The following is a 27047-nucleotide window of genomic DNA, read 5'->3' as shown; positions in this document are numbered from 1 at the left end:
CAGAGCTGGCAATACGTTTTCATACGTAATAAGAATAAAAAAGGTTCATCCATTGGTACACAGGTAGTGTGCTTCTATAATTTCACGGTAAGTAGTAAGTAGCATGGTAAGAAGAGCAGTTATCGCGGACTGAATCAAGTAAGTAGAGATGCGTTGCGGACAGCTCTGGCGCAACGGCGGCGGTGTTGAGCATGTTCCCAGGCGAGCCGTAGCTGCGGCGGCATTCCTTGCCCATACGCAGCCGGCCCAGCCACCTGGCTGTTCCGGGACGTGTCATTACCTGCCTCGAGACTACATTCCCTGGACACCAGGAACGCAAATACAAACTACCGCCTTCCTCTCCAAACTTTTTCATTGCAACACATGAACATGACGGGTATGACAAACGCTCTCTCGATATAATTATTAAACTCTGATTACGCTTTTTCATACAGGTAATTGTACGGCCGGACTGATGGATGTACTTGGAAGCCGTTTTGCCTTAATACATCCACTCGTTAGTGTTATTAGATAATGACTTAAGATCCCTTCTATAGGATCACTCTATACAAGTGAACCTGAAACATTCAGGACGGTTTCAAAGTAGTCCGTGACTCCAAGCGCATTATTTATGGAGAGTATTCTTTTGAAATTGTTAAGTCCCTAGAACTGTGTTTACTGTGATCGATCACAGCGTTTCGTGGTAATCAAACACTGTATAATCAAAACTATTATCATCAAAATTACCCAAGACATCGGCAGCTGCATTATAAACAGTTTCCAGGAAACAGTTAAAATCGCAACTGTGTTATTTAGGTTATGGTCAGCCAATGACGCACCCTTTGTGTTGCGTTGTGGCTGAGACTGAATCATTTTCTTATACACAGAATATTCTGCATCACGTGGGACGGGTCGTGATTGTACCTACGATTCCTACGAATGGCAACACACTCGAGTTGCGTTTTGTCGATGACACGCCTCCTTATCGATGAGAGTTACATAGTACCGATGGAGTAATCTGATTGTAGTGAGTAGTAGTGAATGTAGTGATATGTTATTCTGTCAGTGAACGAGGCATATAACGTGGTCGGCGCGGTGTGCAGTGACTGGCAGTGAGTAGTGAGTGCAACATAACAGTTGTCGCCTGTCACTGAGCGCCGGTACTCGGAACGAGCTGTCGCCGGCCGGGAGATGCCTCAGCGGTTTCCCGCTCACCTGTTATGAGATCAACTTTTTGCTCCGCAAACTGTCGGCAGTTTGCGGTTTTTCTAATCGCAACATTCAACCATTCCCAACGCACATCCCTAAACCGCAGTAACTGTATGAAATTGCTACTCTTCTTACCCTACGAACGTTAGTTGGCGATGTTCCGTGTTATTGCTGCAACACTGTCATTAATACATAGACGCTGAGACGCAAACGTGTACTTACACTTGTATATGTAATTGCATGTGCTACAAAAACGAACCGGTACACGTATTATTCTCGTTACTTTTCCGCAGCTGTTTGCTGTCAGAAGAAATGGATGGTGTATTTAGATTTATCGCTAAGAATAATATATCGAATGACATTCGGAAAGTGCATTGGATTCATTGGAAATCGTTATGTAAGCAGGAGATTTATTGCAAGTACGCGAGTGCTGGGGGACTCGAGGCGTGTACAGCAAGGTGCGCACGTTGTGTGGCCGTGCATCCTCCACACCGTGCACCGACATCGGTCCGTGGTGTTCAGCGCACGCTTTCTTCACGACTTCAACACCCTCAATTTTCTTAGCTTTAGTTTATACCTAGCTGCAAATAGAATCATCACTTTTTTAAAACATGGAGACATTATGGTTTATTTATTTTTGAAAAAAAAACACCGCCACTATTCAGCGTTTTTGGGTTGTAAAATATTGTATTCGGGCTATCCGCTATAGTATTGATTTTGTAGATATACAGGTATACGGCGGTATACCTATTTAAAGCTTTACTTTTCCTGGAAAATCGAGGTGAGATTACCATTATGGTCAACTCGCTCGTCAACTAAGTATCGATATTTTTATAATACAACTGTGGAATGTTAGTTTTCATTTCCCACAACATATAGCGATTATTATTATTGTCATCGGTGCGTGACGGTGCAGGCCGGCAGGCGTGCGATTACAGTGTAATGCAAGGGAGCGACGCGACGTCATTACACGACCGGCGCGCGTGTATGTGTGTATGTCAACTGTTCGCAAGAGAAGTATAATTGCGGTTGTTTCACAGAAACGATCAGCATGCGAATGGCTCGACCAACAAAGGTTTTAACCACGTTAACCGGCATGGTGCCTCGCCACCGCCCGCAGCTCGGAGGAACTGCCGCGATGTCAATTTGGCGTCGAGTCCAGTCCAGCCGCTGCTAGCCCTAATTACTTCCAAGAATTGATGCAACGTGCCCCTCTCATTAGCCGCTTCTCTTTGTCCTCTGTATAAAACTCGGTAATCGTATCATCTTCCACTGATGACAAAACTACAGGAAATTAGTTTGCCCTTTAGATATACTGTATGTCGTTATTTACCTTCATATTTATGTAGGTATCGAGTTATGGCCGCACTAATACGGGTGGCATGCATCATTCATGAATTAACATTCCTTTCCTTGATCCATTCACCATTGCGTCGGCGTAAAAACTAATTGAGATTGAATATGATGTATAAACAAACACTTGTTCATTCTACGATTGTTATTTTTTGTAAAATCTTTCAATAGAGAAGATGTATTGGTGTCCTAGATACAAAAATGCTGTATAAAGATCAATCATAAGCGTTCACTTTTTGTTGCTGTTGCGACCCCAATTCCAGCGCTTAAATTTTACAACTCAAAATTACTATGTGCTCTCCACCTTAATGAAGTTGGTGCTCGTTTAGATTTGGTTTTAATTCGAAAGGAATCCTCGTTAATCTGAGGTTGTAAAAATAACGAGCAGTTCGTTCACCTTCTCAACAATTATACTAACTTTATTATAACTAATTCCCCGTGTTTTTGTAGTTACAGTGACGTGGTCGTTCCCACAAAAACCCGGATACATTGCATGTTATAAATAACAATGAGCACTCGCTTATCATCTCTTGAGGTATCATTAAAAGTAAACGTGACGTCATCCGAACACGTTTAATGCTTATGTATCGAAGGTTTTGGGATTTCCCTTAGCAACGCAAGCAGTTACATGTTTTGGAAAATGTTATATTCAGTTCGTAAGTGGAAAAGTAAACCTATTACGAGTAACGCAAATACCCAAAAGTAAAGATAATTTTGTATTCAAGTCGGATTATAAGCAGTAAGAGTCGCAACTCGCATCCTCATCGAAAAAAATCGTTGAACTAAAAAAGAAAGTGTTAACGTTCTTTGAGATACAAAACTATCGTTAGTCTATAATTATAAAAAGGAAAATTTGGCCAATGTATTTGATAGCAAACAGGTACGTTGTCTCAGATAGTAATTTATGACCGAACATCAACACGAATTTGAGAATAAGGCGAACAAAATAGAAAGTTATCTCTGATCACATCGTATCAAGTTCAAGTGTTCCAGTACTGCACGTAGTATTAATCTCCGGCTGATATTTGACCGAATTTAGTACTGATATACTAAAATGGCTTAGTCCTGTTTCGGGGCTGTCGATAGTGGATAGTGCCATTGTCTGTACGTAAATAGTGTAAAGCGAAATCATAGCAAAATCCCTTTTAAGCTTCGCATTTCGTATACGGTCCTTGTCAGGATATTTGGAAGTCAAAATGTACTATTTCATTTACTGTTTATCCGATCAGATACTTAGTGCGTTTTTGAGACATGCAGTCTGCAGCGGCTTGTCTCCGCGATAGTTTATGTAAATTAGCTCATACAAACAACTTTGAATGTGTGCATCAGCCTCAGATCCGGAGTATGTGTGATTGTATGATTCACATTGCAGTGAGCGGGCGGCGACGTGACAACGGCTCCAACATTAGATTATCGTCATTAGTACCGCTGCATCGGCCAAATGACAATCGTTTCTTGTTATAAGCCATTAGCTGTGCCATATTAAACCCGACCCCCTAAATACGACGAAAGGGCAGAATAGTGACTTTTACTTGACATGTATTGTACCGCCCACAGCTTCTAAATTGTCCTTATTGTTGCCAAGTATTATCTAGGGCGGCTACGTGAAAAGTATACACGAAATATAGAAGGATAATGAGACTAACCATGTACCTACTACTTTTACCTGATATTATCATAGAAAATTCAGTTGAACTTAAGGCGAAGTTAAACTGGTTTTCACAAAAAAAAAATTTGTTATTGGTAGATTTTCTCACGATTCTTTATAAAACCCTTAGAAGTTACGGTATTATATTATTTTATATCTCAGAAAATTCGTAATCGGCGTTGTTTTTTTTAAGAGCGTATTTGTATATAATATAATCAGGAAAATAAATGAAAAATCTCTTGTTGAAATAAAGCCGTTTAATAAAAGATTTTCAATTTGTTTTGTACGAATAGATTTTATTTTCAAATGATCTTGATATACCATTTTTATTTACCGAGAGAATAACGTTTTGTGTACCTACAGAAAATATATTTCAGCGTGTTTTTATTATGTTCCGAGAAATTCGGCTCTCTTTGTTGTCATTTGTTTGTTCATAACAGCAAGCATCGAGACAACATGACATGTATTGTATTGTCATTGACGTTAATATCACAGGGTTATAGTTTCTTTTACCTATTTTATAAATTAATAGTGGATCTACGTGTTGTCACGTAATAATGTTGTCGTGCAGTATGTGATCAAAGCGATGCTTATACGTATTTAGCTCATGTTTAGCTTTAACATCTGACAGCTGTCGGCCTGCCTTTGTTAGAAAGTTAATTAAACTACAGTTTTGATAGCACTCACGTAGTTTCACTATACATTTTCCTCGACAAAAGCCTTTTTAATAAAAAAGTCACCGTCCATGTTGGTGTTTCAGGTTGCGCCTACATCAAACAATAACGACGTATAGCTCTATGTTACGTGCATATTCAAACACATTTTCACTCTAACTATTGACAAAGCTTTTTATAAATCAAAAGCGCTTCCAACAGAATATTTGAAGTGCGTTTCGAGTGAACAACATTCGCCTGACGTGTTATGGCGGAACGCATCGAGTATATGCATATACTTATGTATAGTTAGATAAGTGCACACGTATCCTGTGTTCGCAAGGAGGCTGCACGCGAATGAATTGTGGTGAGCGGTGAGGAGCCCGACACACGGTCAAAGACCGGTTCGCGTTATTTCGGAAATATTCGATGCTTTTTACAGGAGGGGCCGACGACGCGCTCCGGAGGATGACCTCATCGAGGATTTCTTTTTGTTCGGACCTTACGAGCCGTTTTCCTGCTGCCCGCGAAATATTAAACGTAACGGATACTATACAGACGAGTAGCAATAAATTACACGTCGAAATGTCTGTGAGCTTCGAGTAAGTCGCGCGAATTCCATAAAGTTGATTGTAATGAAACATCACCTTTCTTGTGCATCTGTCCCGGCGAACACTTATTATCCGCCACATTTGTACACGATCTACATTGATAAACGCAAGAAAATAAAATAATTATGCTTTTTGCCGACACTTGTTACTAATTAAATTAAATTATCTCTGTAAGCATCGCTAGCAATGTCATAATGAGTATCATTACATTTGCGTTTCGATGTTTTATATCGAATAGTACGAATTAATTACAGTACTTAGTAGTGGATGAAGAGAACAAAACAAAGTAGAGACAGCATAGTGTCAGGCTCTAGTTGTTGTAGAAGCAAGAAACTCGGCGCGCTTTGTCAGTAGCAGTCGTCACTGGTACAGAACAACCGCAGAGTGCATCGCACGCTACAGAATTCTATGTGAAACATCATCAACCATTGCAATATTTCACTTGCATACCTATAACATGTGAATGTCACCTACGCACCCACTATACTGCTGTGGGTTGATCCATAACGCGTCTGAATCACGTATATAACCTGCCTTTGCACACATTTTATCTGAAATGGAATTCTCATCAATAGCGTCCATTCAATACTAAATCCACGTCTCATTTCAATATACTTAATGTGAGCGTTGCGTGAGTCATTACTTCGAAAAAAGTTAAAAATATTCGCATCGTTCTCCCAGGGACACTGGAAAGTGGAATGAAGATTGTAAACATGCGCTCTTGATATGTTTTCTCGGAAATTGTCACGACTCTAGTGCAAATAATAGCTATGTACGACACGTCGGTGCAGATCTGTGAGCTAGCTTTATATTATTTGTTTTGCGCGTGTTAGGAAAACACCGTTTTACCTGAAGCAAGATGATTTAGATAATGGTTATTAAGATTACAGCGAGCGCCTCACTTCTACTTACTGAGAACGGAGCATAGGATATTCACCAGATTACACCTCTCAGTTTCTTAGAAACAATCCCACCGCGGCCTTGCGATGAAACATCGCTCAAATGTTTGTTTTCCTTTCGAACGATTCAAAAACGGCTCCCGCAAAATTTTACTGTTCGCGGGAATCGGTAGCTCCGTGCGACGTTTTGTTTGCTTAAGCGCGATTCACTGAACAAATTACAGCTGTTTGATTTCGCCTTAACGCGAATTGTGCGATTCTAAATATTTTAAGATTAACTCCGTCGATGCGATTATAAGAAGTACTTATTACATGTGCGCCATTAGATATCAATTTGCAATATTAGAGAATGTTTGTCCGCGGAGGAGTGAACGCGTTGCAGTGGTTCGCAGAATCACTTTGCAGTCATCGACGTTTGCATTACGCCACCAGACCACTCTATGGCGGAATGACACTCCATTAGTCCGTACTGGGAATTATTTCCTGCACGTTGACTGTGCGCTTGATCTCGTCGCGCAATGACAATGGATGTGAGCATTAACGTGTATCTCACAAAACGATCATTTCACAGAATCATATTATTTCCTAGTCAACTATAACGCAATGTTTCATAGGTAAAAAACATCCTCAGAAAGCGGTTTTTCCATTACGTATTAGCAAATAGCAAGTAAAAAAATGTATGGGGCTTTAAGAATCCGAAGTCTAACATATCTGTGCTTGAGTACGGTTACGTAGTTGCACTGATTATAGTCTTACTGTGTACGTGCAGACTCCAACGATGTAACATTTCCTGGGTAACCCACCAGGCTTCCTACATTCCTATAATAGTTATTAGTTGCCACACACTGCGTCTCTACCGAAGCGTATAGATAAAAAGTTACTAGCTTACGAAGCACTCTAGCAAATTGAATTTAGTTAAGTGTTGTCGAACTTGGAAGTTGCTAACAAAATTGTCGCGTACAAGGAAGTAATTGTTTGTGTTGTTTGCAGGTTCAAAGACGGCGTGGCGTACCCGTGGTCAGCGGGCGTGTCCAACTTGATCCTGTACCCGGAGGCTGCCAACCAGACGCTGTACACGAGGCGAGCTTCTCGCGCTGACTCCGGCAACTACACCTGCCGACTCACCAATGAGACACACACCGAAACCCACACCGTCAAACTGACCATCCTAGGTTAGAAATCAATGCCTTTCATTAACATGTAACTTATAACAATGAATTAATTTAAAGCGCTGTACAATATACATCTGTAAAATTTCGGGTTGAATAACGCACAATAGTTTGTGTTCAGAAGATTTTTAGATTGTATTTAAAAGAACAATGCACCGTTAAGATAAATAAATGTTTCAATTCAACCGCTAAACAAGATATGAAATCCAACGCAAATGGTAAGCGACATGGGATATGTCACAATGCGGGAATCAATGCGGGAGGTCTAGATTTTATACCAGTCATAAATATGTATACAGTACATATAACAGTATCTATACTAATATTATAAAGTTGAAGAGTTTTTGTTTGTTTGTTTGATCCCGCTAATCTCAGGAACTACTGGTTCGAATTGAAAAAATATTTTTGTATTAAATATACCATTTATCGAGGAAGGTTTTAGGCTATATAACATCACGCTACGACCAATAGGAGCAGAGTACCAGTAAAAATGTTACACGAAACGGGGAAAATTATGTCCCATTCTCTCTTAGGTGCAAGCAAAGTTGCGCGGGTCAGCTAGTATAAATATATTAATAAACAAGGTTTTATTACATTACGACTGTATGTAGCTGAATCTAAACGACAAGTGAATTTCTCGATGCAAATGTTGAACGGTTATTAAAATAACGACTGGCACATAATGTTAACTGTTATTTCAGTCGTTCGGAACACAATAACTGTGGGATAACGCGGATCTTTATGTGCACCGTATTATTTGTAGAGTATGATAATATTTAAAGAAACATTCAGATTACTAGATGATTGTTTATATTCAATCACTGTATAAAAGTTACTCTCGTTAGTTTTCTTCACGATCACGATCCCTCTAAAAAAATCTGGAAACCGCTTTACACTTTATGCAGATATGGCAGCGTAACTGACTTTTTAGAAAACCAAAGAGTAGTATTTAATTTTCTTTATTCCTTTGCACGTTCACTGCGAACCTAACAGTACTTTGAAAGCGTCCGATGAGGAAAAATGTATCAGTTAACATTTGAATTCACAGAAAAACCGACGGACGAGCCGAGAACAATGTTCATTTCGAAAGATCAGTGGGTGGAGGAGGGTGGCTCTCTCCGGCTGTACTGCGAGGCTCTCATCGGTAAGTGCGAACACCCACACACGTATACCTTACACACATCATACACCAATATCGTAGAATCACCAACAAAAGTGCTCCAAAGTTCGAGAATAATGTTTTTTTTTTATATCAAAACTTCCAATGCGCCCTGATTGTCCTGAAATTAGTATTATTTACTGTTGTGTCACTTCCATAAGATGAGTGTGATAATTTTTAAGGAACTAGTGGGGCTACAGATTTTACTGTATTAAAAAGACAGTTTTTTTTACTATTTTCCCCATTTTTGTTATTCATAACTTCTCTAGAAACGGCACGAAAAATTATTTTAAACATAGTGCCGTCTTGCCTCTTTTATACATATATATTTTACTATAAATAGATTTTAACCTGTGACATTTTCAAAGGGTTGAAAATCTATGCAACATTTGTTACCGATGGTACACTCACACACAGCCGGCTTAATACCGATAGATCTAATGCTTTTAGGGGTGGCAGGGTGTACAGCGTTTGTATGCTCGCGATACAAAATTACTTGAAAGTGCTGCTGCCATGTTACAAATAAATACATAAAACTGATGCAGCTTTCCTGTATCGGATAATGGGAAAGTTATCGGTACTTTTGTTACTTATTGACTTATGTTACGATGTAATGCGGTTTGTTAAGTATTGAGGAGTGATAAAAGAGTAAAATGTTTGAATTACTGGTTCCAATATCGTCTCTTTAGATAGGGATTGGGGTTGACTATGAATATCTAGAATTGACATTTGCTACCTCTATTCTCTTTTCACATACGATGACATACATATTATACATATGCATACACAAAATTACGCTACTTCCAATAGGGCTAGACAGAGACCAACTTCTCTTCATTCTCCTTTCGAAGATCCCGTGCATTATTTTTATATTACTAATTATTGTTGTTGCATTAAAGGTATAATGTTTTTCTTTCTTCAAGTTCTCTAATGATATTTCCATAGAATGGTATTAACGAAGGCATTGTTCAGGTCTGTCGTACTTGGCGGACGCCCGCAGTGACCTCCGGTGGCGGAAACGATGGCCCAACAACACCGAGGGAGACCTGCTGCCCACGCAGTCTGAAACCAAGACCACCCGGTGAGAAAATAACTATTCATAACGTCATATCTATACAAACTTGATACTAGAAATGATAACGAATTCTATAGAATTATTACGTAGATCTGTCGCAAAAAGGGAATAAAATCTTATCCAAGTTTGCGAGTCTGTTATTATTATGTTACTGGTTTGAATTGAATGTTGAGTTATATGTTGCCCCGTATAGGTCCGTTTTGCATTAAGTAGCGCTATTTTCTGTCACTGTTGACTATACGACGACCAACTAATGGCCTGACTTTGGTAGAAAAAAGAAATCTCTCGCTCCCAAGCGGGCGCCGTAAGAACAAAATTTCAAATAGATTTTAATTGTCAAACCCTCGATAGTCGATAGTACCGATCGAGAGTGGAAATTACCGCTTCAGATGACATTATATTGCGTCAACTAGTTCCTGTATGTTGACAGTTGCTCATCATTTTACAATAACTTTTTGTTACCGGATGTTGCACACTAACACTTGGAAACGTAGCTTCATAAAAAGTAACGGCGATGTAGATACAAGCAGTAATAGCAATAATTTCTTCATCCGTATTGCAATCCGTTAATACACGACTTTGTGAACCCTGAGAACAGGTTTCCTCAAGAGATTTTCCTTTACAAATGAACGGACCATAAGTTATCATTTCTAATATCTAAACAGGGAAAAACACGGTAAAAGTAATTTATTTCTTGAAGGTCAGCCAATAATGTTGAACTTTTCCTTAAAGAAGATAACTGTAACGTATTACTCAGTATTCATAATATAAACATTTTGACGTCATCAATGAAATAACGTAACTTTTGCGACGAATATTTACCTCCTAAGTTTCCTGTGTTCAAGGAAGTTCGAACTAAGGTTGAATATGATATTACAGGGAGGATGTGGGGGAAATAATCGGTTCTTATTTGAACGTGGCGCGGGTGTCGGCACAGGACTACGGCACGTACGTGTGTCTTGTACACAGCAATGACGTACTCTCCAAGCATTACGTCACTGTTCACTATAAAAGTAAGTATTTTTTACTCTTTAATAGCATTTTAGTCTATTTGATGTGTGAATGTTATGCTGTACATTTCGCTTTGTAATAAAACTTTTAAGCTCTTAAGTCAAATAAAATTTCAGTACTCGGTTGTTATTTAGTAGTTACGTTGATTTGGGTAGCGTCATGCAAGGACCGGCTTTTTACCAAACTGTGTACTGCTCGACATGATATTGTTAATTTCTTCTCTGTATCTGTTCTAACAGAAATTTCAATTAACTCTTTCCAGATTTAACACAATGTAAAGTAGAATTACAAGGTTTTCTTGTATGTGATCGTTCAGACACATTAGGTCAGTATTGCCGGTCTTACGCTTTGAGACTAAACTAATAATATTAACATTATATCCTGCGGTGTTATGCGTATAAATGCTTTTGACCTAAATGATAAACAGCGGCCATTGTGACTAATATAACGTGAAGTTCATTCATTAAATATTTTCCCTATGTTTATATAGAGTAGAACAATAAGTTAAGCTATGCAAGTTATGTTTGAACGTAGGCAGACGTTGCCGATGTGTAGACATAACACGTCGATGATAATACAACCACTTATATACTACCTATGAGTATGCTTATCTTATGAGCTATAACGTAGATCTATACATATATTTATAATTAGTTCAATACTTAATCTAATAGTACCTATTACAAATGCAAAACTTGTAGCTTGTGAGGATATGTGCATGTCTGTTTATTACTATTTCACAAAAAACTACTGAACGGATTTCAATGAAATTTGGTACACTGATAGCTTATAACCTGGATTAACACATACATAGGATACTTTGTACGCGGATGAAGTCGCGGGTGAAACCTAGTATCATATTATTTTGTTATAAGTTCAATACTTTCTGAATAGTATTTTTCTTTCTGAATGGATTTAAGACTCATATCTATCGGTGTATGGATAATCTTAAGTAGTTTATTGGGTTTTTACAAATTAGTCACCGATTTAGTTTTTACAACTCATTTCGGATTGTTAAGATAACATTGTATTTGAAATATAACAGTAAAGTTGGCAGAGGAAAGCCGTAAGTTGTCACTAGTGTGTGATATGTTTAACATCTATCTAATATATTTACATTCACCATTCAATGTTTGTACGAACAATTTTATATTTCTTAGTATAAGCTTGTTATTGGACCGGTCGGCTTGATGTTTTGACAACTTATTACAAGATCATGATTAATAAATACATACGTACGCAAAGTCACGTCTTCTCATAGGGGTAGGCAGAGACTAGAAAACACCGCTTGGTACGACCCTTACAAACTTTCTTTGCTTCATTCACATCAATACATATTGTCATATAAGACCGCCGGCTACGAGTACTACGTACCTTTTTTAATACACAAAATGATAATTGAAAAGTCGTTCGCATAAAGTGACTTCATCATATCTAAGATAGAATGTTCTAAGAAATCCACAAAGAGCGAGTTTCCTAGTAATCCATCTGGGTTATGTCGACTGTAAAATTCCAATTATGCGTTCTAGTCCTTCAATATGCTAGTCACTCAATATTTTCGTTATAAAATAGTGAATGTCTATAAGCGCTTGAAGCACGCGTGAGAAACGGTCTTATTGTTTTCTCGGATTTATCTTAGGTTACTATTTAAATACGTCTTGTTTAAGGTACCTACCCATGTGTTGTTTATTGCATATTGTTAGTAAATAAGGAATTACCTCAATGTAATATGCATTGAAAATACGACGTTGGGTTATTCCCAGTCACTGCAAGTTTCTACTAATGACAACGAGTACCTGGAACATTGCTTACGTAATTGATTTACTTTAATGCATGTAGGTCAGTGTTATCCAGATCAAAATGATTGACACGTTTGATATAGCACTTTACGCTTTCGTCAGTAGTTGACCGCCCCTAGACGTATAGTAATATTTCGACATATTGTGAAATATTATCGATCTATAAGGCGCGGCATTAGGGTCTCCCCACATTTAACGACGCAGAATCGGCTTAAGCCGAGTGCGTATCACTACATTCCTTGGCAAAACGCCGTTCAGCCATTGCGACGCGTCGTCCGAGTTAAGCCGATGGTATTAATAACATCCTTATTTCGCAGACATAGAGAACTTTTTAAACGGCGTAAGCCGATTTCGCGTCGATTAATGTGGGGACACCCTTTCACACACGAGTTTGTACAGGTGTTTTAGTAAAGGGTCGCCCTAAAATCTAAGAATAAATAATAAATAAGATGTTTTTTACTGTGCAGTGTTTTTAAATGTAGGTATTTTGTATTTGTTTAGACGGCCAGGGTCCCTGGTGCGGCGGGGAGGCGTTACCGTGGCGTGCTCTGGCGCTAGGCGCGGCGGCGGGCGCCCTGGCGCTGCTGTCGGGCGCGGCCTTGCACCGCCGCTGCACCCCGCGTCTGCTGCTCGCCGCACGACACGCGCGGGCACGGGCACAGCCGCCCGCCTCCAGAGCTAGAGGTACCTACCTAAATACTATCTATATTATACTATATATCTAGACCCCCTTCAAAAGTTACTTAAAGTACTCTTAGGCCCGTATGAATAGATTGGTATCCAATCGAAAGCACAGTTTTAAGAACCCATTTGACATACCTACGACAATAGGTTCTTAAAACCGTGTGTTTAAGTTGATACCAATAAAACGAATCATAGACATCCAGGCTTCGTTCAGAACTAGGCATCACGATAACCTTTTCTGGCGAGCTTATAGCGTTGCCCTGTAGTAATACTAAGTTTTTTATTACCGCTTGCATTTTTTTTATAATGGACATAGGTATCAAATAATGCTCTCGTGTCAAAAAAAGTACAAGACTATCCATAATAAAACAGTATTGCTAATTTAAACTGTTTACTAACTTTAGGCATTCATTAAAAATTATATTTCTGTACATCTGAATGAAAATGTTTCTATGTCTCGTTGTATATTCCAGTGTTGGAGAAGGAGTTCGACGTTCTAGTGTGTTGGACGCCGGTGGACGGCGAGCTGGTGCGGGGCGCGCTGCTACCGACCCTCGCGCTCAAGTACAAGTATAGAGCGCACGCCGTACTGCTGTCCACACAACCTGATACATGTGAGCATACTTGCCTTTACATATTTATTATGTTTCAACGACTTTATGTGAACCTTTGGTATTCATTTTTGAGAAAATGTCTCGTGTATAGGTCTCGAATGCTGTGTGGAGTATTTGATTCTGAAGCCCATTTCTATAATTGAGGGAACCTATTTTAATTAGTGTCGTGACAAGCTTTTATTGGAAATCAACCTTACAGGTTTAAAAAATAAACGGTGGTAAATATAAGCTCTAGTTGCAGTCGAGCAGTGTTGTTAAGGGCGGTTATGCAGTTGCGATTTAATGCTATGAATTTGTTTAACTAGAGGTTTTCCATAGTGACTTCTTATTAAAGTCATTTTTTGTTTATAGTTGTCTTATTACTTAATTTATGTAGTAGCGTATATGAATTTATTGTTATTATCCCAGGGTACAACGAGCTAATAGGCGAGGCGTCTCGCTGCCGGTCGCTGGTGGCAGTGCTCTCACCGGCGCAGTACTCGCCGCAACAGCTGCTCACCGCGCTAAGGCAACTGCGCGCGCTCCCGCTACCGCCCGTTGTTGTATTACTACAGGTAATTAGTTCATTTGTACATTGTTTTCTTGTTATTACTCACTTGTGTAATAGGCCCAGTTTCACAGCTCATGAATAAGTCATACATAATCTATTCGTTAGATAAGGAAACGGAAAATGTATGAAAAATACTGACAATATTCCGCCGCAATTCTCTACAGTCGGTTCCGTCGAGTATCGAGAGAGTATTAAAAAGTGGTCAAACTGTCCTTAAATGTAACTACCTATAATAGAAATATTAAATAGTATTTCTTGTCATTATTGTAGTAAGTGTATTATAATGAGAAAATTATTGCGTGAGAAGGAGATAGAATCAACAGTGAATGCTATTTTTGTACCAAATTTTGTTGATCTAGTAATCATAATGTCTTTCATTACGGACATAAAGCCATGAACAAATACATACCTCAATTTTAGATTTAATCGTTCGTTAAAACTAGCACCGAATATTTGTGGTTTTACGTCAATACATTGACTCAGATTTTGGGTTATCTTAATAGCTAAAGACTATGAAAAATAGGGTAAACTACGAATTAATTGATGTGATTAAGACCGTGCTTCCCCAGTATTAAGTGACGAATATAAAGTTATCGGAATTTCCCTCGTTGACTAAACTTAACAGTAATTTTGGGATTTCGATACAGCCTTTACTACCTACCTACTTTTTTATAACTTTTTTTGAACTTGCTAGTCTTTTGTGACACATCATAGACTAACAAAAAACATGCTGTTGGATTTACTCGAGATATATTGTACCTAGTAAGGGTCACTGTGACTTTGTCTACTTTGCTGTTTATTTGGAATTTTGTTGTCATTAGTGTAAGATAATATGACTTAAAATTGTTGTTTTTATTGGAATTAGGCTCTATGCTATAATATAGGGCTATAAAATGTTATATAACTTAAAGACATTTAACTGGCAAATAACTAGTACAACTTATTTCATTACAAAACTAAACTATAAATAACTTTTAACATTAAACTAAACTATGACTTTGGTTTATATTTAATGAGTGTATTATTGTTGTTTCGTGTGCAGGACCTGCCAAAGTTGAAGCGAGAAGCGAAAGAGGGCGGCGAGAGCCTGGTGTGCATGTTGCGCGGCACGCGGCTGGTGGCGTGGCGCCACATGCACGAGCGCGCCTTCTGGACGGCGCTGCGCCTGGCGCTGCCGCTGCCGCCGCGCCCCGCGCCCGCCGATGTTAGTGTGCACATGTAACACGCCCAGTGAGCATCCGGCGCCCTACCGCTACACCCACACGACAACTACACGTCACTACACCCTTGCCCGCTTGTCATATCTTCCATTGTTAAACCAAGGATACGGGACAAATATCTTGCGATGTATGTCGCCGCGATGTCCGGTGGACGAAGTAGTGGGATGCTACCGGACTTAGACGTCGCTTTGAACATAAGCACGACGATGTCGCTAGATATTCCTCGACTTAAGTTGACAAGTCGTGGGACATTAGTCCCTTGTGTATCCTTGGTTTTAAATGCTTTTACGTTTTCGGGCCTCGTGGTCTTTTCACCATACTCTATACTACTTTGTATGCTTTTTCTATTATGCCTTTTTTGGAATATTAATACTTATTTATTTGTTATTTGCAGTCGAAACCAAACCCATGTGATGAGGACACGAAGAACTCCCGCTCGGGGAGCCTGACGGCGCTGGTGTAACGGCCGCGACGTGGCGTGCCTGTGACGTGTGTGTGTGACCGTGTACTGTAGTATGTAGTGAGTACTGTGCATGAGACAATGAATGTGTGACACTACGCGCCGGACACTCGCGCCACGCGCTGTGCTGCCAATTCGTTCGAAGACTGTGAGTAGTTGTAGCTATTTGTATTATTCAAATATCACATTACGGTAACTAGGTTGTAGGTCCATATGAAACCTGTATACAGTTTTCTAAGATCTCAGTATCTTTGTCTTTCGTCTGATTACTATAAAACGTTTCATTTCATCATTTTTCTCTTGTGCCAAAGGGAAACTCTATCATGACAATTCGTTTTTAAGTTCGCGGTTGTACTCGCTTATTTATTTTATTTATCTTTTTACTTACTTATTTATGTTTATCTTTCATTTTCATCATTTAAGCGGATTGAGTCTGCATTTAGTTAGATGGTGCGCTCGCGGGACTGTCGCGGGCCACTATTTTAGTTTAGAACGTGAAAATCTAATTTATCTTCTTTTATTGTAGTAATTTATGTTGTTTGTAAACAGCGGAGTGCGATGTGTAGTGAAGTGACGATTCAGGGTTCTGTGATAAACGAAGTGTGTGTATGTTGTTGAAGGAGCCGGCGGTTTATAAAACCCGAGGACAAACCAAAACACTGTTAAGACTAGAACACGATAATTATTTGAGATAAGTTCGGTGTTTTGTACACTGCCGGCTCTTTATGATCTTATTTTTTTTACATTCATAAAGTAGTGTGTTACTGTAAGTACTTTGATGTAAATATTATTATAAACAAGAGTATTTTTACATAATGTGTCTAGTTAGATATCCAAGCTTAGCAAGATAATTGTAAACATAAGTATTATAGTTTATTCATTACATTCCGTGAAATGGTTATTATCCATGTTCTTGTTCATTGAAACCGAATGTGAACGGTTAAAAAGAAAATAAACTACTTAAATAAGAATGTACTTCTTATTTTATTTTGTACATAAATAAAACAAATGCTATCAATACGTAAAAACTGTTTTATTTTTGTTGTAATAAACCAACAAGTAACAAGTTCTTACAGGTAGGTATAACGTTTTATTTAATAGATAACTGCGTACATTCATCATCACTAATTCATCACATTCAAATTAACAATAATGTAAAATAATTATATAATAAAGGCTACTTGATATACATAAAAATATAAATTCTCAAAATTAAGCACATATTTGGTCGATACTTTAAGTATCTGATTCACAATGATTTAGTAAGTACATCATTTGAAGGCGCTTCACGCAACTCCGATGAGATGCAATCGACTTATCGTTAAGTACATGACTGCACACACTAGCACCTCGTAACTAAACGTTAAAGCTCGAACATCAATTGGACCGTTAATTTATGTTACACGCTATTTATCTTAATGGTATTCGAGATATTATTTGGCATTGAACAATTCAAATGTATATAAATCATATTCAGCTTTCAGCCAACACACATGAAACGCAATTTGTAAAAAACTAAAATAATTGTAAATCTCACTTGTCGTTTATATAATCTACATCAGCTAAGTCACAATATAGTAAAACATATTATTATTCTTAAAAATATTTCATTTATAAAAATAAAATACATTTTTTGTGACGTTTAATCAACACTTCCATTTATAGCGGGATCCGTGAACCATATCACTATAAGAAGCTTCTATGTTAATACTATTCCATACAATTAACATTTAAGTTGATATATCAGCACATGGACCGTGTAATCAATCTGTAACACGAAATATGTTTGAAAACTCAAGTAAGAAATGTTTTAATTGCGATAAACGCATTTCTGCGAAGTATTTTAATAAAACGTTTAGAAATGATAATTTATAGTTTGTTGTGAATGCTCAGTAACATGAAATATTCAGTGATACACGCAACGCGAAACGTTCATGCATCGTTATTCATGTATTTCACTATTCACAGAAGTGTTGACTACATTTTTCATATAAAAGAAACACTTCACTTATAGGGCAATATAAACCGTGATAGTATCACGCTCACCCCGCGTTATTCGATCTGCAGATCCTTTGTACAATTCTCGACTGTAGGAACAATATATTCATAGCCTAAAATTATATTAATTTATATCAATCCGAGCTGCCTGCTGCTGGTTGCTCCTGCTTCTTCTCGTAAGCCTTTAAAGAGAAAAAAAAAACAATTAGTGAATTGCACGACTTTTGTTGACCCTAGTTTCTAGTTATAAATTAAATATCTGCAAGTCTAAGAAACATGTATGTATTGTTATCAAGTTATAAGTACATTTCCTAGCTGTAGGTATTCCCCGGTGACCGCCGCGATGTCGAAGTTCAACGGTCAGAGGTTAGTAAATGACCCAAGTTCACAACATTGTTAATTAATTCTCACTAATCAGTTCAAAGGTTCTGAGAATTAATTGCGATAATTACATAGCTTAGTTACCAAGTAATTCGATAAGTTACTACCATTTTTTACGTCTTAAAAAATTTGTATTAATTACTATTTTCTCGCGTGGACTTTGACAAACATGCAAAAAGCAGCCAAAGTACAATAAGACTTGCAACAACTTTTTATTGATATGTATGGTACTATTGCAATAGTTATCTTACCCTCAGTTTCTGAGTAACATTTAGTTTTAGTTTATCTATTAAATTGCGATAAACAGCACAGCTAAATGTGCCTCAGAAACACAGTACGTTACAGATATAGTAAAATTAAAAAAAAATGTCTCATATCGGTTCTATTAGCTTGCCTAATAGAAGACAGTATATTTTCAATTTATAAGTAACTAACGGACCCGACAGACGTTGTCCTGTCTAATAAATTAAAAAAACATTGTCCAGTGGATAAAATTTTGAATCTAAACCATTCTCAGATCCCCTTGAACACACACAAAAAATTTCATCAAAATCAGTCCAGTCGTTTAAGAGAAGTTCAGTGACATACACACTTACAGAAGAATCATATATATAAAGATTTGTTACCTGTTGCGCAACTCTGCTGAGCGTCTCGGCCATGGCTCGTCCGGTCTGGTCCACCATGGCGCGGAGCACGCCCTCCGTGTTCTGCAGCAAGATGTGCGGGTGCGCGAACTCCACCATGCGGCCCGCGTCCATCACCAACACCTGCGACAAACAATATAATTTATCTATTGAACTCTTATTAGAAATGATTGAACCCAGTATAAGATATCTTTCCCATTGCGATAGTTATTAATGGAAAAAGAAAATTTTGTTCGCAAGAATGAACGATTGAACATAATAATATGGATGCCGATCTCCTATACATATTTTTAATTAGTTACGAGCGCAACCCGTTCCAGCGTGATAGTATCCAAAGCTAAAATATGGTTAAATAGTAGTATCAAGATCGGTTGGTGTGTTACCTTATCAGAGTCCATGACGGTGTGCAACCGATGAGCAATCGTGAGCACCGTGCACTCGGCGAACTTGTTTCTTATTGTCGTTTGAATTAAAGCATCAGTCCTAAAACAAAAATACATATTATTAATCCATACTAATATTATAAATGCGAAAGTAACTCTGTCTGTCTGTCTGCTACTCAATCACGCCTAAACTACTGAACCAATTTGCATGAAATTTGGTATGGGGATAGTTTAATACCCGAGAAAGGACATAGGCTACTTTTTACCCCGGGAAAATGACGCATTTCCCGGGAAAATTCAGGTTTCGCCACCGAAGTCGCAAATAATCAATATTATGATGACAATGATCCGTCATTAAAACAGTTGCCATGACAACGGAATTTTGTTAATTCAATGTAATTATAATATTAATTATTCGCGACTTCGTTCGCCATCTGAATTTTCCCGGGAAATGCGTCATTTTCCCGGGGTAAAAAGTAGCCTATCTCCTTTCTCGGGTATCAAAATATCTCCATACCAAATTTCATGCAAATTGGTTCAGTAGTTTAGGCGTGATTGAGTAGCAGACAGACAGACAGAGTTACTTTCGCATTTATAATATTAGTAAAGTATGGATAAATAATTTGAGAATATTTTTCGTGAAAAAAAGCATATTTTGTTGTTAGGGAATAATTAAGCTTTGTATTAGTAAAAAAAAATCATTCACGCGAGCGGAGCCGCACGGGTCAGCTAGTAAACTATATAACGGGTTAGGCAGACTAAAAAATATGAAATGAAGGCAAAAGCTACGATGTTATAATTATGTTAGTCTATATGAAGCTATACTCAGGCCAATTTCAAACGTCCAAACTGATGTCATTTTATTGGAGTCACGCTCGCACTTGCACATCGTCACGATGACGTAGTTAGCAGGTTAGTAACGGGCTGGTGATAGTATGTAAGTAGATGTCGTACTGCGGGTCGACGTTGGCGGTGGCCTCGTCCAGCACGAGCAGGCGGTTGCGGCGCACGATGGCGCGCGCCAGGCACACGAGCTGGCGCTGCCCCACGCTGAAGTTGCCGCCGCCCTCCGACATGTGCGACGACAGCCCCGCCGCCAGCTCCTGCACCGCCTCCTTCAACTCCACCTGGGGGAATAAGGAATAACATTTGATATTGGCCGATAACAGCTGGCAGATGCCGGCAGCGACGGATAAAGGCCGACGCGACATATTGATATCGACAAAACAATGCATCCATATTGGATGTCGCGTTGAGAGCATGCAAAGTGCACGTAAAATATACAGCTCGCACACTTATAGAACACGGTTAGCGTTCAAATTTCAAAGTGATAATTCATCATATCGGTTTCAGGCACAAAATATCCTTATTCACATTTAAAAAAACACAAAATAAAGGACTATATGTTCTAAGTTACCTCCTCGAGGGCTCTCCAGAGCACTTGGTCGGGGTACTCGTCGAAGGGGTCGAGGTTGTGCCTCATGGTGCCGGAGAACAGCACGGGCTCCTGAGGAATGATGGACACTTGACTGCGCAGCTCGTGCAGCCCCAGCTGTGACGTCTCGCGACCGTCTATTACGATCTCACCTTCGATTGTCGCCAGTCTACAACAAAAAAAAGTGCAAGCTATAGCTTTTGTTCTAGGCGCTAGGAAAAACTTGTTCCGGATGGTCACAGAAAATTCGCTATAATATCAGGTGTAACGGAAGCCATTATTATTGCATTACTCAGTACGGACTCGACATCGAACTTGAATGGTCGCGAAAACTGCCAGACGCTACAAATTATCACAAAGGAAATATGCTAGTGAGTAAGTGGTGGCGTGTGATGCTCTGCTTCTTTCCTGACCACTATGTAAATCAGTACATTGCCGCCGTATTACATTTGAATGTTAACATCACGTAAATTTGTACAAACATTTATCCCATCTCACATAACAGCTACTAACGATCACAAAATGGGAGTATAACACATGAAACTTACCTGAACAAAGCATTAATAAGCGAGGACTTTCCAGCGCCAGTTCTGCCGACGATACCGACTTTCTCTCTGGGCTCCACTACGAACGACAGATCGTTAAGTACGGGCGGCTCAGCTGGCGTGTAGTACAGGTACACGTGCTTGAACTCCACGCGGCCCGCCTCCGGCCATGATGGCGGGGGCTTCTTGCTGGGCTCCGACTGTAGAGGCGGCTCCGATTCTATATTGGAGTATTCTTGGATTCTGGTGGAGAGAACAAATTATGACGATGAGTATTTTACGTCAAGTTAACGGGTCGAATAGTTGATAAATTATTAAGTCTTTACTATAATCTTATGGCACTCAAAGAAGCGTATCAGACTTTAAAAAAAAACAATAGTTTGTTGTACTGATAAAATAAATTCGTTAATAAAAAAATAAAAATATAGTAATATTTAAAAGAGTAAAAAAGCCAGACAGCCAGTGCCAGTTTGAGACAGTTCTTTTCAGTAGTCTTTGGTCTAACCATCATTATGATATGGTTGGTTCAAAATTGTTTCATTATTATTACCTTTCAACACTGGTCATCTGATTCTCTAACTCAGTGGATTGTCTCATGCCCCACTGGAACATTCCCGTTAGACCCATCGCTTGTGTGATAGCCAGACCCACGTTTCCGCCGTACTCATCTAAAACAACAACATACACGTTTAAGAATGCGTTTACATAGACTGTACACAAATATTAAAACGAATGAATTATAAAACAAAATGTAGATTGTATGTTGTGTACTCACGTTGTCCAAACACGAGGAAGCTGAGGGTGACAACTCCGATGTAGACGACACACACGAGGTCCAGCCAGAAACCAAACGCTCTGGAACTAGCGATGAATAGATACCTGAACAAAAAATACACGATAAACATTTTAAAATATAATTTATTATGCTTATTGTCCAAAAGAATTATTTCAGCGAGCGAACTTTATCATGAGAAAACTTTCCGCAAAAACGCAGTAAAAGCACCGATCGACTAAGATATTTTCAAAAACACGAACGTGATTTCATAGTATAAAGTAATACCAATTACCAAGCGGAACTGTGCAAGTCTTGATGGTTGTCGAACTCGCGTATCAGTGCTTCTTGAGCCCCGAAGGCACGGATGGTTGTGATGCCTTGTAACGTCGCGTTCAAGTGAGAGAATACCGGACTGCGAGCTGAACAGTGAAAAATATGTTAGATACCCTATAATACAAAGAAAAGTATAGCGACTTTTTGTGTGTACAGGTCATATAATTGGCGCGTATAAACACTTATTTTGATACCTGCGCAACACAAGTATCAACGAACGTGCATGTATAAGCATGTGCAAGCGCAAATGCGCGTATGTTCGTGTAATATATTTTTTTAAGTTTTTTTTTATTATCAAAGTTCTTGAAAATTTTGTGAAGAGTTGCAAATCACAATAGAGTAAACACGCCAAAGTTACCGACACTCTTACAAAGAATAATGTCAGCAACTATAAAACGGCCTTTAAAACCAAGCCGCCGCCATCAACGACATAATAATATTCCTTCGACGGCGACTCATGCGTGTACTACCAAACAGAGATGTAAAACTGTATTTAATTCCGCTAAGATACACCCTACGGCTAACGAATTAATTAAAAATATAAACAAAATCCCGAGCTAGGGTAATATCTCACTCACTCACACCCTCGAGGCGCTTGATGCTGCGCGAGGAGGACAGGTAGAAGATGCGCAGTCCGTAGAACACGAACCCGATGGCCACTGTCGGTAGTAACAGCCAGTAGTTCACTATAGCCACCACTACTACTATACCGATGAGGGAGAGACCGATCTGTAAAGGAAAAAGGGCTTGTATATATGCTTATATGTTATTTCTAGTGGTTTTATTAATCGTATTATATTAAGCACAGTCTGGTCAGCTAGTAGTTAATAATTTAGTGATAAATATTTAAAACAAAATAGTTTCATTGTAAAAGGTAAACGATTCCACAACAAACACAATTTGCAGAATTTAATGTATTAACCACTATTTGAAACGCTGCACGCTATTTGCAACTCTATTGCTATATCAGTTCAGTTCACTACATCATTATTAAAATCTCGGGGTTAATGAGCTCTGATCTAAGCTTCAGATAGCACAGAAATTCTCGAGAATCCCTTTTCAGTCAGACACCACAATAATCGCTTAACTGCGGCATTGGGTAGTACATCTGTAATGTCAGCTATGAGAAATAAATAAGTAAATAATTTATAGAACTAACCTGTAAAACATCAAGTAACGCAGACGGCAACACTTCATCCACAGCGCCCATGTCCTTAGAGAACCTGTTCAGGATGCGGCCCGAAGGGTTGACGTGGAAGAAGCGCATGGGCGCGCGGGTTATACTCGCGAACATATTGTTGTGCAAGCGGGTCGACGCGCGCATCGCCATCGAGAAGAACATGAACGAACGCATCAGCGATACCACTACTAGGGCTATTACCATGGCTGGAAACAAAAAGATTGATTAAGTGTTTAATTATTCTATGTGAATTTGTATTTAATATCTCCATTCTTCAGAGGGAAAGAGAACCGTAGTACGATCATATAATAAAGACATTTGGGTATGCGATTCAGGAGGTATTAGAAGGAGGAGTAATTAGAATTGAATCATTCAGATTTCTGGAATAGCTTAATTTTATTTTTGTTTTTTTTACTTCTTCTGAAAATATGGAGAAACTTTCTGTAAAAACATTGCGTCTTGAGTTTGACTTAAATTTATAACTGGTCCAAGCTTCCCACAATGCGAATCCCATGTAATAGGAGGCGAACATATTGCCATAAAACAGGCATGTTAGCATTTGAGCCATTTTGAGCTATAAAAAAAATGTAAAGTAAATAATACTTACCACTGTAAATATAAATACAATCGTATCTATTAAGGTCTGTGTCCTCAAAGTTAGCGTTATCGATGAGGCCGTGCGTGTAGTTCCTGAACAAGTCGGCTGATTCCTCTTGCGTTGTGTTTGTAATGTTGCCGATCGACGTCATGCGAGTGACCGGGTTCTTCTCCTCTAAGTTTACCCTGAAAATAATAGCACGCTAGCTTATATACGGCCAAGATTCTTGATTAAGTATATGAATAAATCATTTGACGAAATTATCTCACACATTGCTATGTTTTTTATTCACAGGTATTTATGAAAACTAACAGTTCACGTATTATATTTTGTTCATTATAGGCACATCTACTAATTTAATTTAAAAGCTTGTCTTTTTCAGGTTCATCTTCGACGTACACGTACGAAGATTCACACGTATTCCGTGCACATGTAACTAACTAATGCTATTTTGTAACCTTGAATGCAGGCCTACAAAAATGTAGACTAGAATGATTACTAGTAAAGTTAAGAATCTTACCAGTAGCTGGTCCACCAATCAGAAGCCGATCCTAGTAGCTGAGCTAATGTAGCTACAAGTAACATGAGCGTGACGATGACCGGGTGTCCGGCCGCGCGGAGGTAGGCGCCGTACACCGCGCCGCCCACTGCGCCAGCACTACGTGACTCCGCCTCTACGCGGTCGCCTTCCGGAGGGGCGGTGGCGGTTAAGTTGTCTACCGAACTCACCTGAACAAAGAGACGCGGTTATCATTTTTCATTCAATTCCTGGCACTAACACAAAGGAGCAGGAAAATATGTTGTTTCCGTTTTTTTACGGGAGAAAAACGGCTATGATACGCAAGTAGCGTTAACATCCCAAAGGTATGAATAGAGTGGAGACTCCCCACTACTATCAAGTCAGCAATCGTGTAATGTTGTATAGAAATTTTCTTCATAGCATTTTAAAACATGTTTTTCAATGGCTATTGCGATAGTACCTGCCAAGTGCACGAAAGAATTAAGTTTAAAGTACTTTAAACCTATTCACAAAAATATATTATAAAAAAACGCTGTTGGTATTTTGTAATTATAATTATTATACACTACAATCTCAAAAAATAACTACAGTTACTTACCGAGTGTATGCTCATCTGTCGTTTCCTAAAGCTACCGTGCAGTATAGACTCGTTATCAGTGTCCGTAGCGTTGGGGTCTACCGCCGGCTTCTCTTCCTCCTCCTCGCGAGCCAGCAGCTTGGCGAAGTCCAGACCTGATGCGCTTAGAGTGTCGAAGTTACCAGCCGCCGCGATTGCGCCGTTTTTCAAGATTATAATCTGTAAGGAAACGTATGTTAGTTTACAACAAAGATAAAAGGAGATATTAAATTAACATCGTCCATCTGCATTTAATTCCTATTTTTTTTTACATGACTTCAGGTAGTGATACTGATAATTTAAATGGTATTGTGGTAATAGTAAGAATTCTGATAACGTTGATACATTGATATGCAATTAATTATACCAATTAACTAGTTCGGCAATACTAACTACAGTTACATATGCGTTTTCCTAATTGATGTTTACGAACGTTATTTTGTTTTTAAAACAGTAATATAAAGAAGGTAATCGTCAGTTTTTAATACAATGGTGGTTGGTATTTGTGGTTACCTGGTCGACGTCCCGCAAGAACTGCAGCTGGTGCGTGACGAGGATGCGCGTGGTGTTGCGCAGGTAGCCCACGAGGCACGCCTCGAACAGGTGGCGACCCACGTGCGCGTCCACGGCCGACAGCGGGTCGTCCAGCAGGTAGATGTCCGCGCGCTTGTACACCGCGCGCGCGAGTGATATGCGGGCACGCTGGCCTACGAACAATAAAATATACTATTTTTACATACCATGAATATATTTATTACTGAAAGAAAGCGCGTTGTGTTCAATACATATCGCTAAGCTATGCATACACGACAAAAAAAAATTGCTGCATTAGATCGTTATGTCATAAATATTGCCAATAGAAACAAAAAAGCTAGGCTTGCTTGTGTTCACCAGGTACCGTATTATAGTGAACGAGATCACAATCAGGCTTAAATTTTAAATAGGCAGATAAGCATCGCTAAAAATACCGTCACGCTTCAAGCACAAAAAATAATAAAAAATTAAGTACTAGTGTGTAACAATAATCTTACCTCCACTAAGACTGACACCCCTTTCTCCGACAACAGTCTTGTCTCCATGCGGGAACAGTGAAAAATCTCTATCGAGAGCACATCGTCTCACTACCGCGTTGTACCGCGGACGGTCCATTGCTTGACCGAACAGTATGTTTTGACGGACGCTACCTGCAAAGTTACATTAAATTATCATCAAGTATATCTTTGAAAACTGGCTCTATCTACCCAAATGGCAATAAATTCACTATCTTCTATCATAAGTGTTAGTGTCATTTGACCTAAATTAATAAATGATTTGATTGATTTTGAGTTTTGAGATTTATTAAATAAAACATGTTGCATAAAACAGTAAATAAAGGTCAACTTGAGGACGAAATATGGGCTTCAAAATAGGGCTCTTCATGCTTGTGTTTTGGCTATTAAAAGAATGTATTTGTTTGCAATAGAACTGCATTGCATCTTTTACTAACGCATTTTACGCATTCCACATTAGACGTATACATATACGCAATTAACGCACGTAATGTGCA

At 38.9% G+C, this 27047-nt stretch overlaps 2 protein-coding genes across 4 annotated transcripts in view; one reads left to right on the top strand and one right to left on the bottom strand.

The window, feature by feature from the left end:
- Positions 1–17068, top strand: part of LOC142980740 (uncharacterized) — a 37814-nt gene extending 20746 nt beyond the window's left edge. For 2 of the 3 annotated variants that reach the window (XM_076126312.1, XM_076126321.1), the window contains exons 3-11: positions 7343–7524; positions 8570–8665; positions 9653–9761; positions 10635–10768; positions 13067–13249; positions 13723–13863; positions 14272–14417; positions 15456–15617; positions 16028–17068. In XM_076126312.1, the coding sequence (XP_075982427.1) occupies positions 7343–7524; positions 8570–8665; positions 9653–9761; positions 10635–10768; positions 13067–13249; positions 13723–13863; positions 14272–14417; positions 15456–15617; positions 16028–16096 (1222 nt within the window). In that variant the 3' untranslated portion in view covers positions 16097–17068. Of the gene's footprint in view, positions 1–7342; positions 7525–8569; positions 8666–9652; positions 9762–10634; positions 10769–13066; positions 13250–13722; positions 13864–14271; positions 14418–15455; positions 15644–16027 lie in introns of all 3 variants that reach the window. The other variant, XM_076126323.1, reaches the window with a different exon arrangement.
- A 37-nt stretch (positions 17069–17105) lies between these two features.
- LOC142980733 (putative multidrug resistance-associated protein lethal(2)03659) overlaps positions 17106–27047 on the bottom strand; it is a 36665-nt gene continuing 26723 nt past the window's right edge. Inside the window, exons 12-27 of the mRNA XM_076126298.1 lie at positions 26533–26685; positions 26015–26208; positions 25484–25681; positions 24886–25094; positions 24375–24550; positions 23747–23973; positions 23166–23316; positions 22547–22673; positions 22255–22358; positions 22030–22147; positions 21483–21722; positions 20917–21103; positions 20454–20626; positions 19500–19599; positions 19099–19239; positions 17106–18273 (exon numbers count right to left, since the gene is read on the bottom strand). Coding sequence (XP_075982413.1) covers positions 18226–18273; positions 19099–19239; positions 19500–19599; positions 20454–20626; positions 20917–21103; positions 21483–21722; positions 22030–22147; positions 22255–22358; positions 22547–22673; positions 23166–23316; positions 23747–23973; positions 24375–24550; positions 24886–25094; positions 25484–25681; positions 26015–26208; positions 26533–26685 — 2546 coding nt within the window. The 3' untranslated portion in view covers positions 17106–18225. The remainder of the gene's footprint in view (positions 18274–19098; positions 19240–19499; positions 19600–20453; positions 20627–20916; positions 21104–21482; positions 21723–22029; positions 22148–22254; positions 22359–22546; positions 22674–23165; positions 23317–23746; positions 23974–24374; positions 24551–24885; positions 25095–25483; positions 25682–26014; positions 26209–26532; positions 26686–27047) is intronic.

This window comes from Anticarsia gemmatalis, chromosome 2, assembly GCF_050436995.1.
Source record: "Anticarsia gemmatalis isolate Benzon Research Colony breed Stoneville strain chromosome 2, ilAntGemm2 primary, whole genome shotgun sequence".
NCBI classification, from domain to species: Eukaryota; Metazoa; Arthropoda; class Insecta; order Lepidoptera; family Erebidae; genus Anticarsia; species Anticarsia gemmatalis.
Note: the sequence above shows the minus strand (reverse complement) of the source record. Positions and strands in the feature narration are given on the sequence as shown.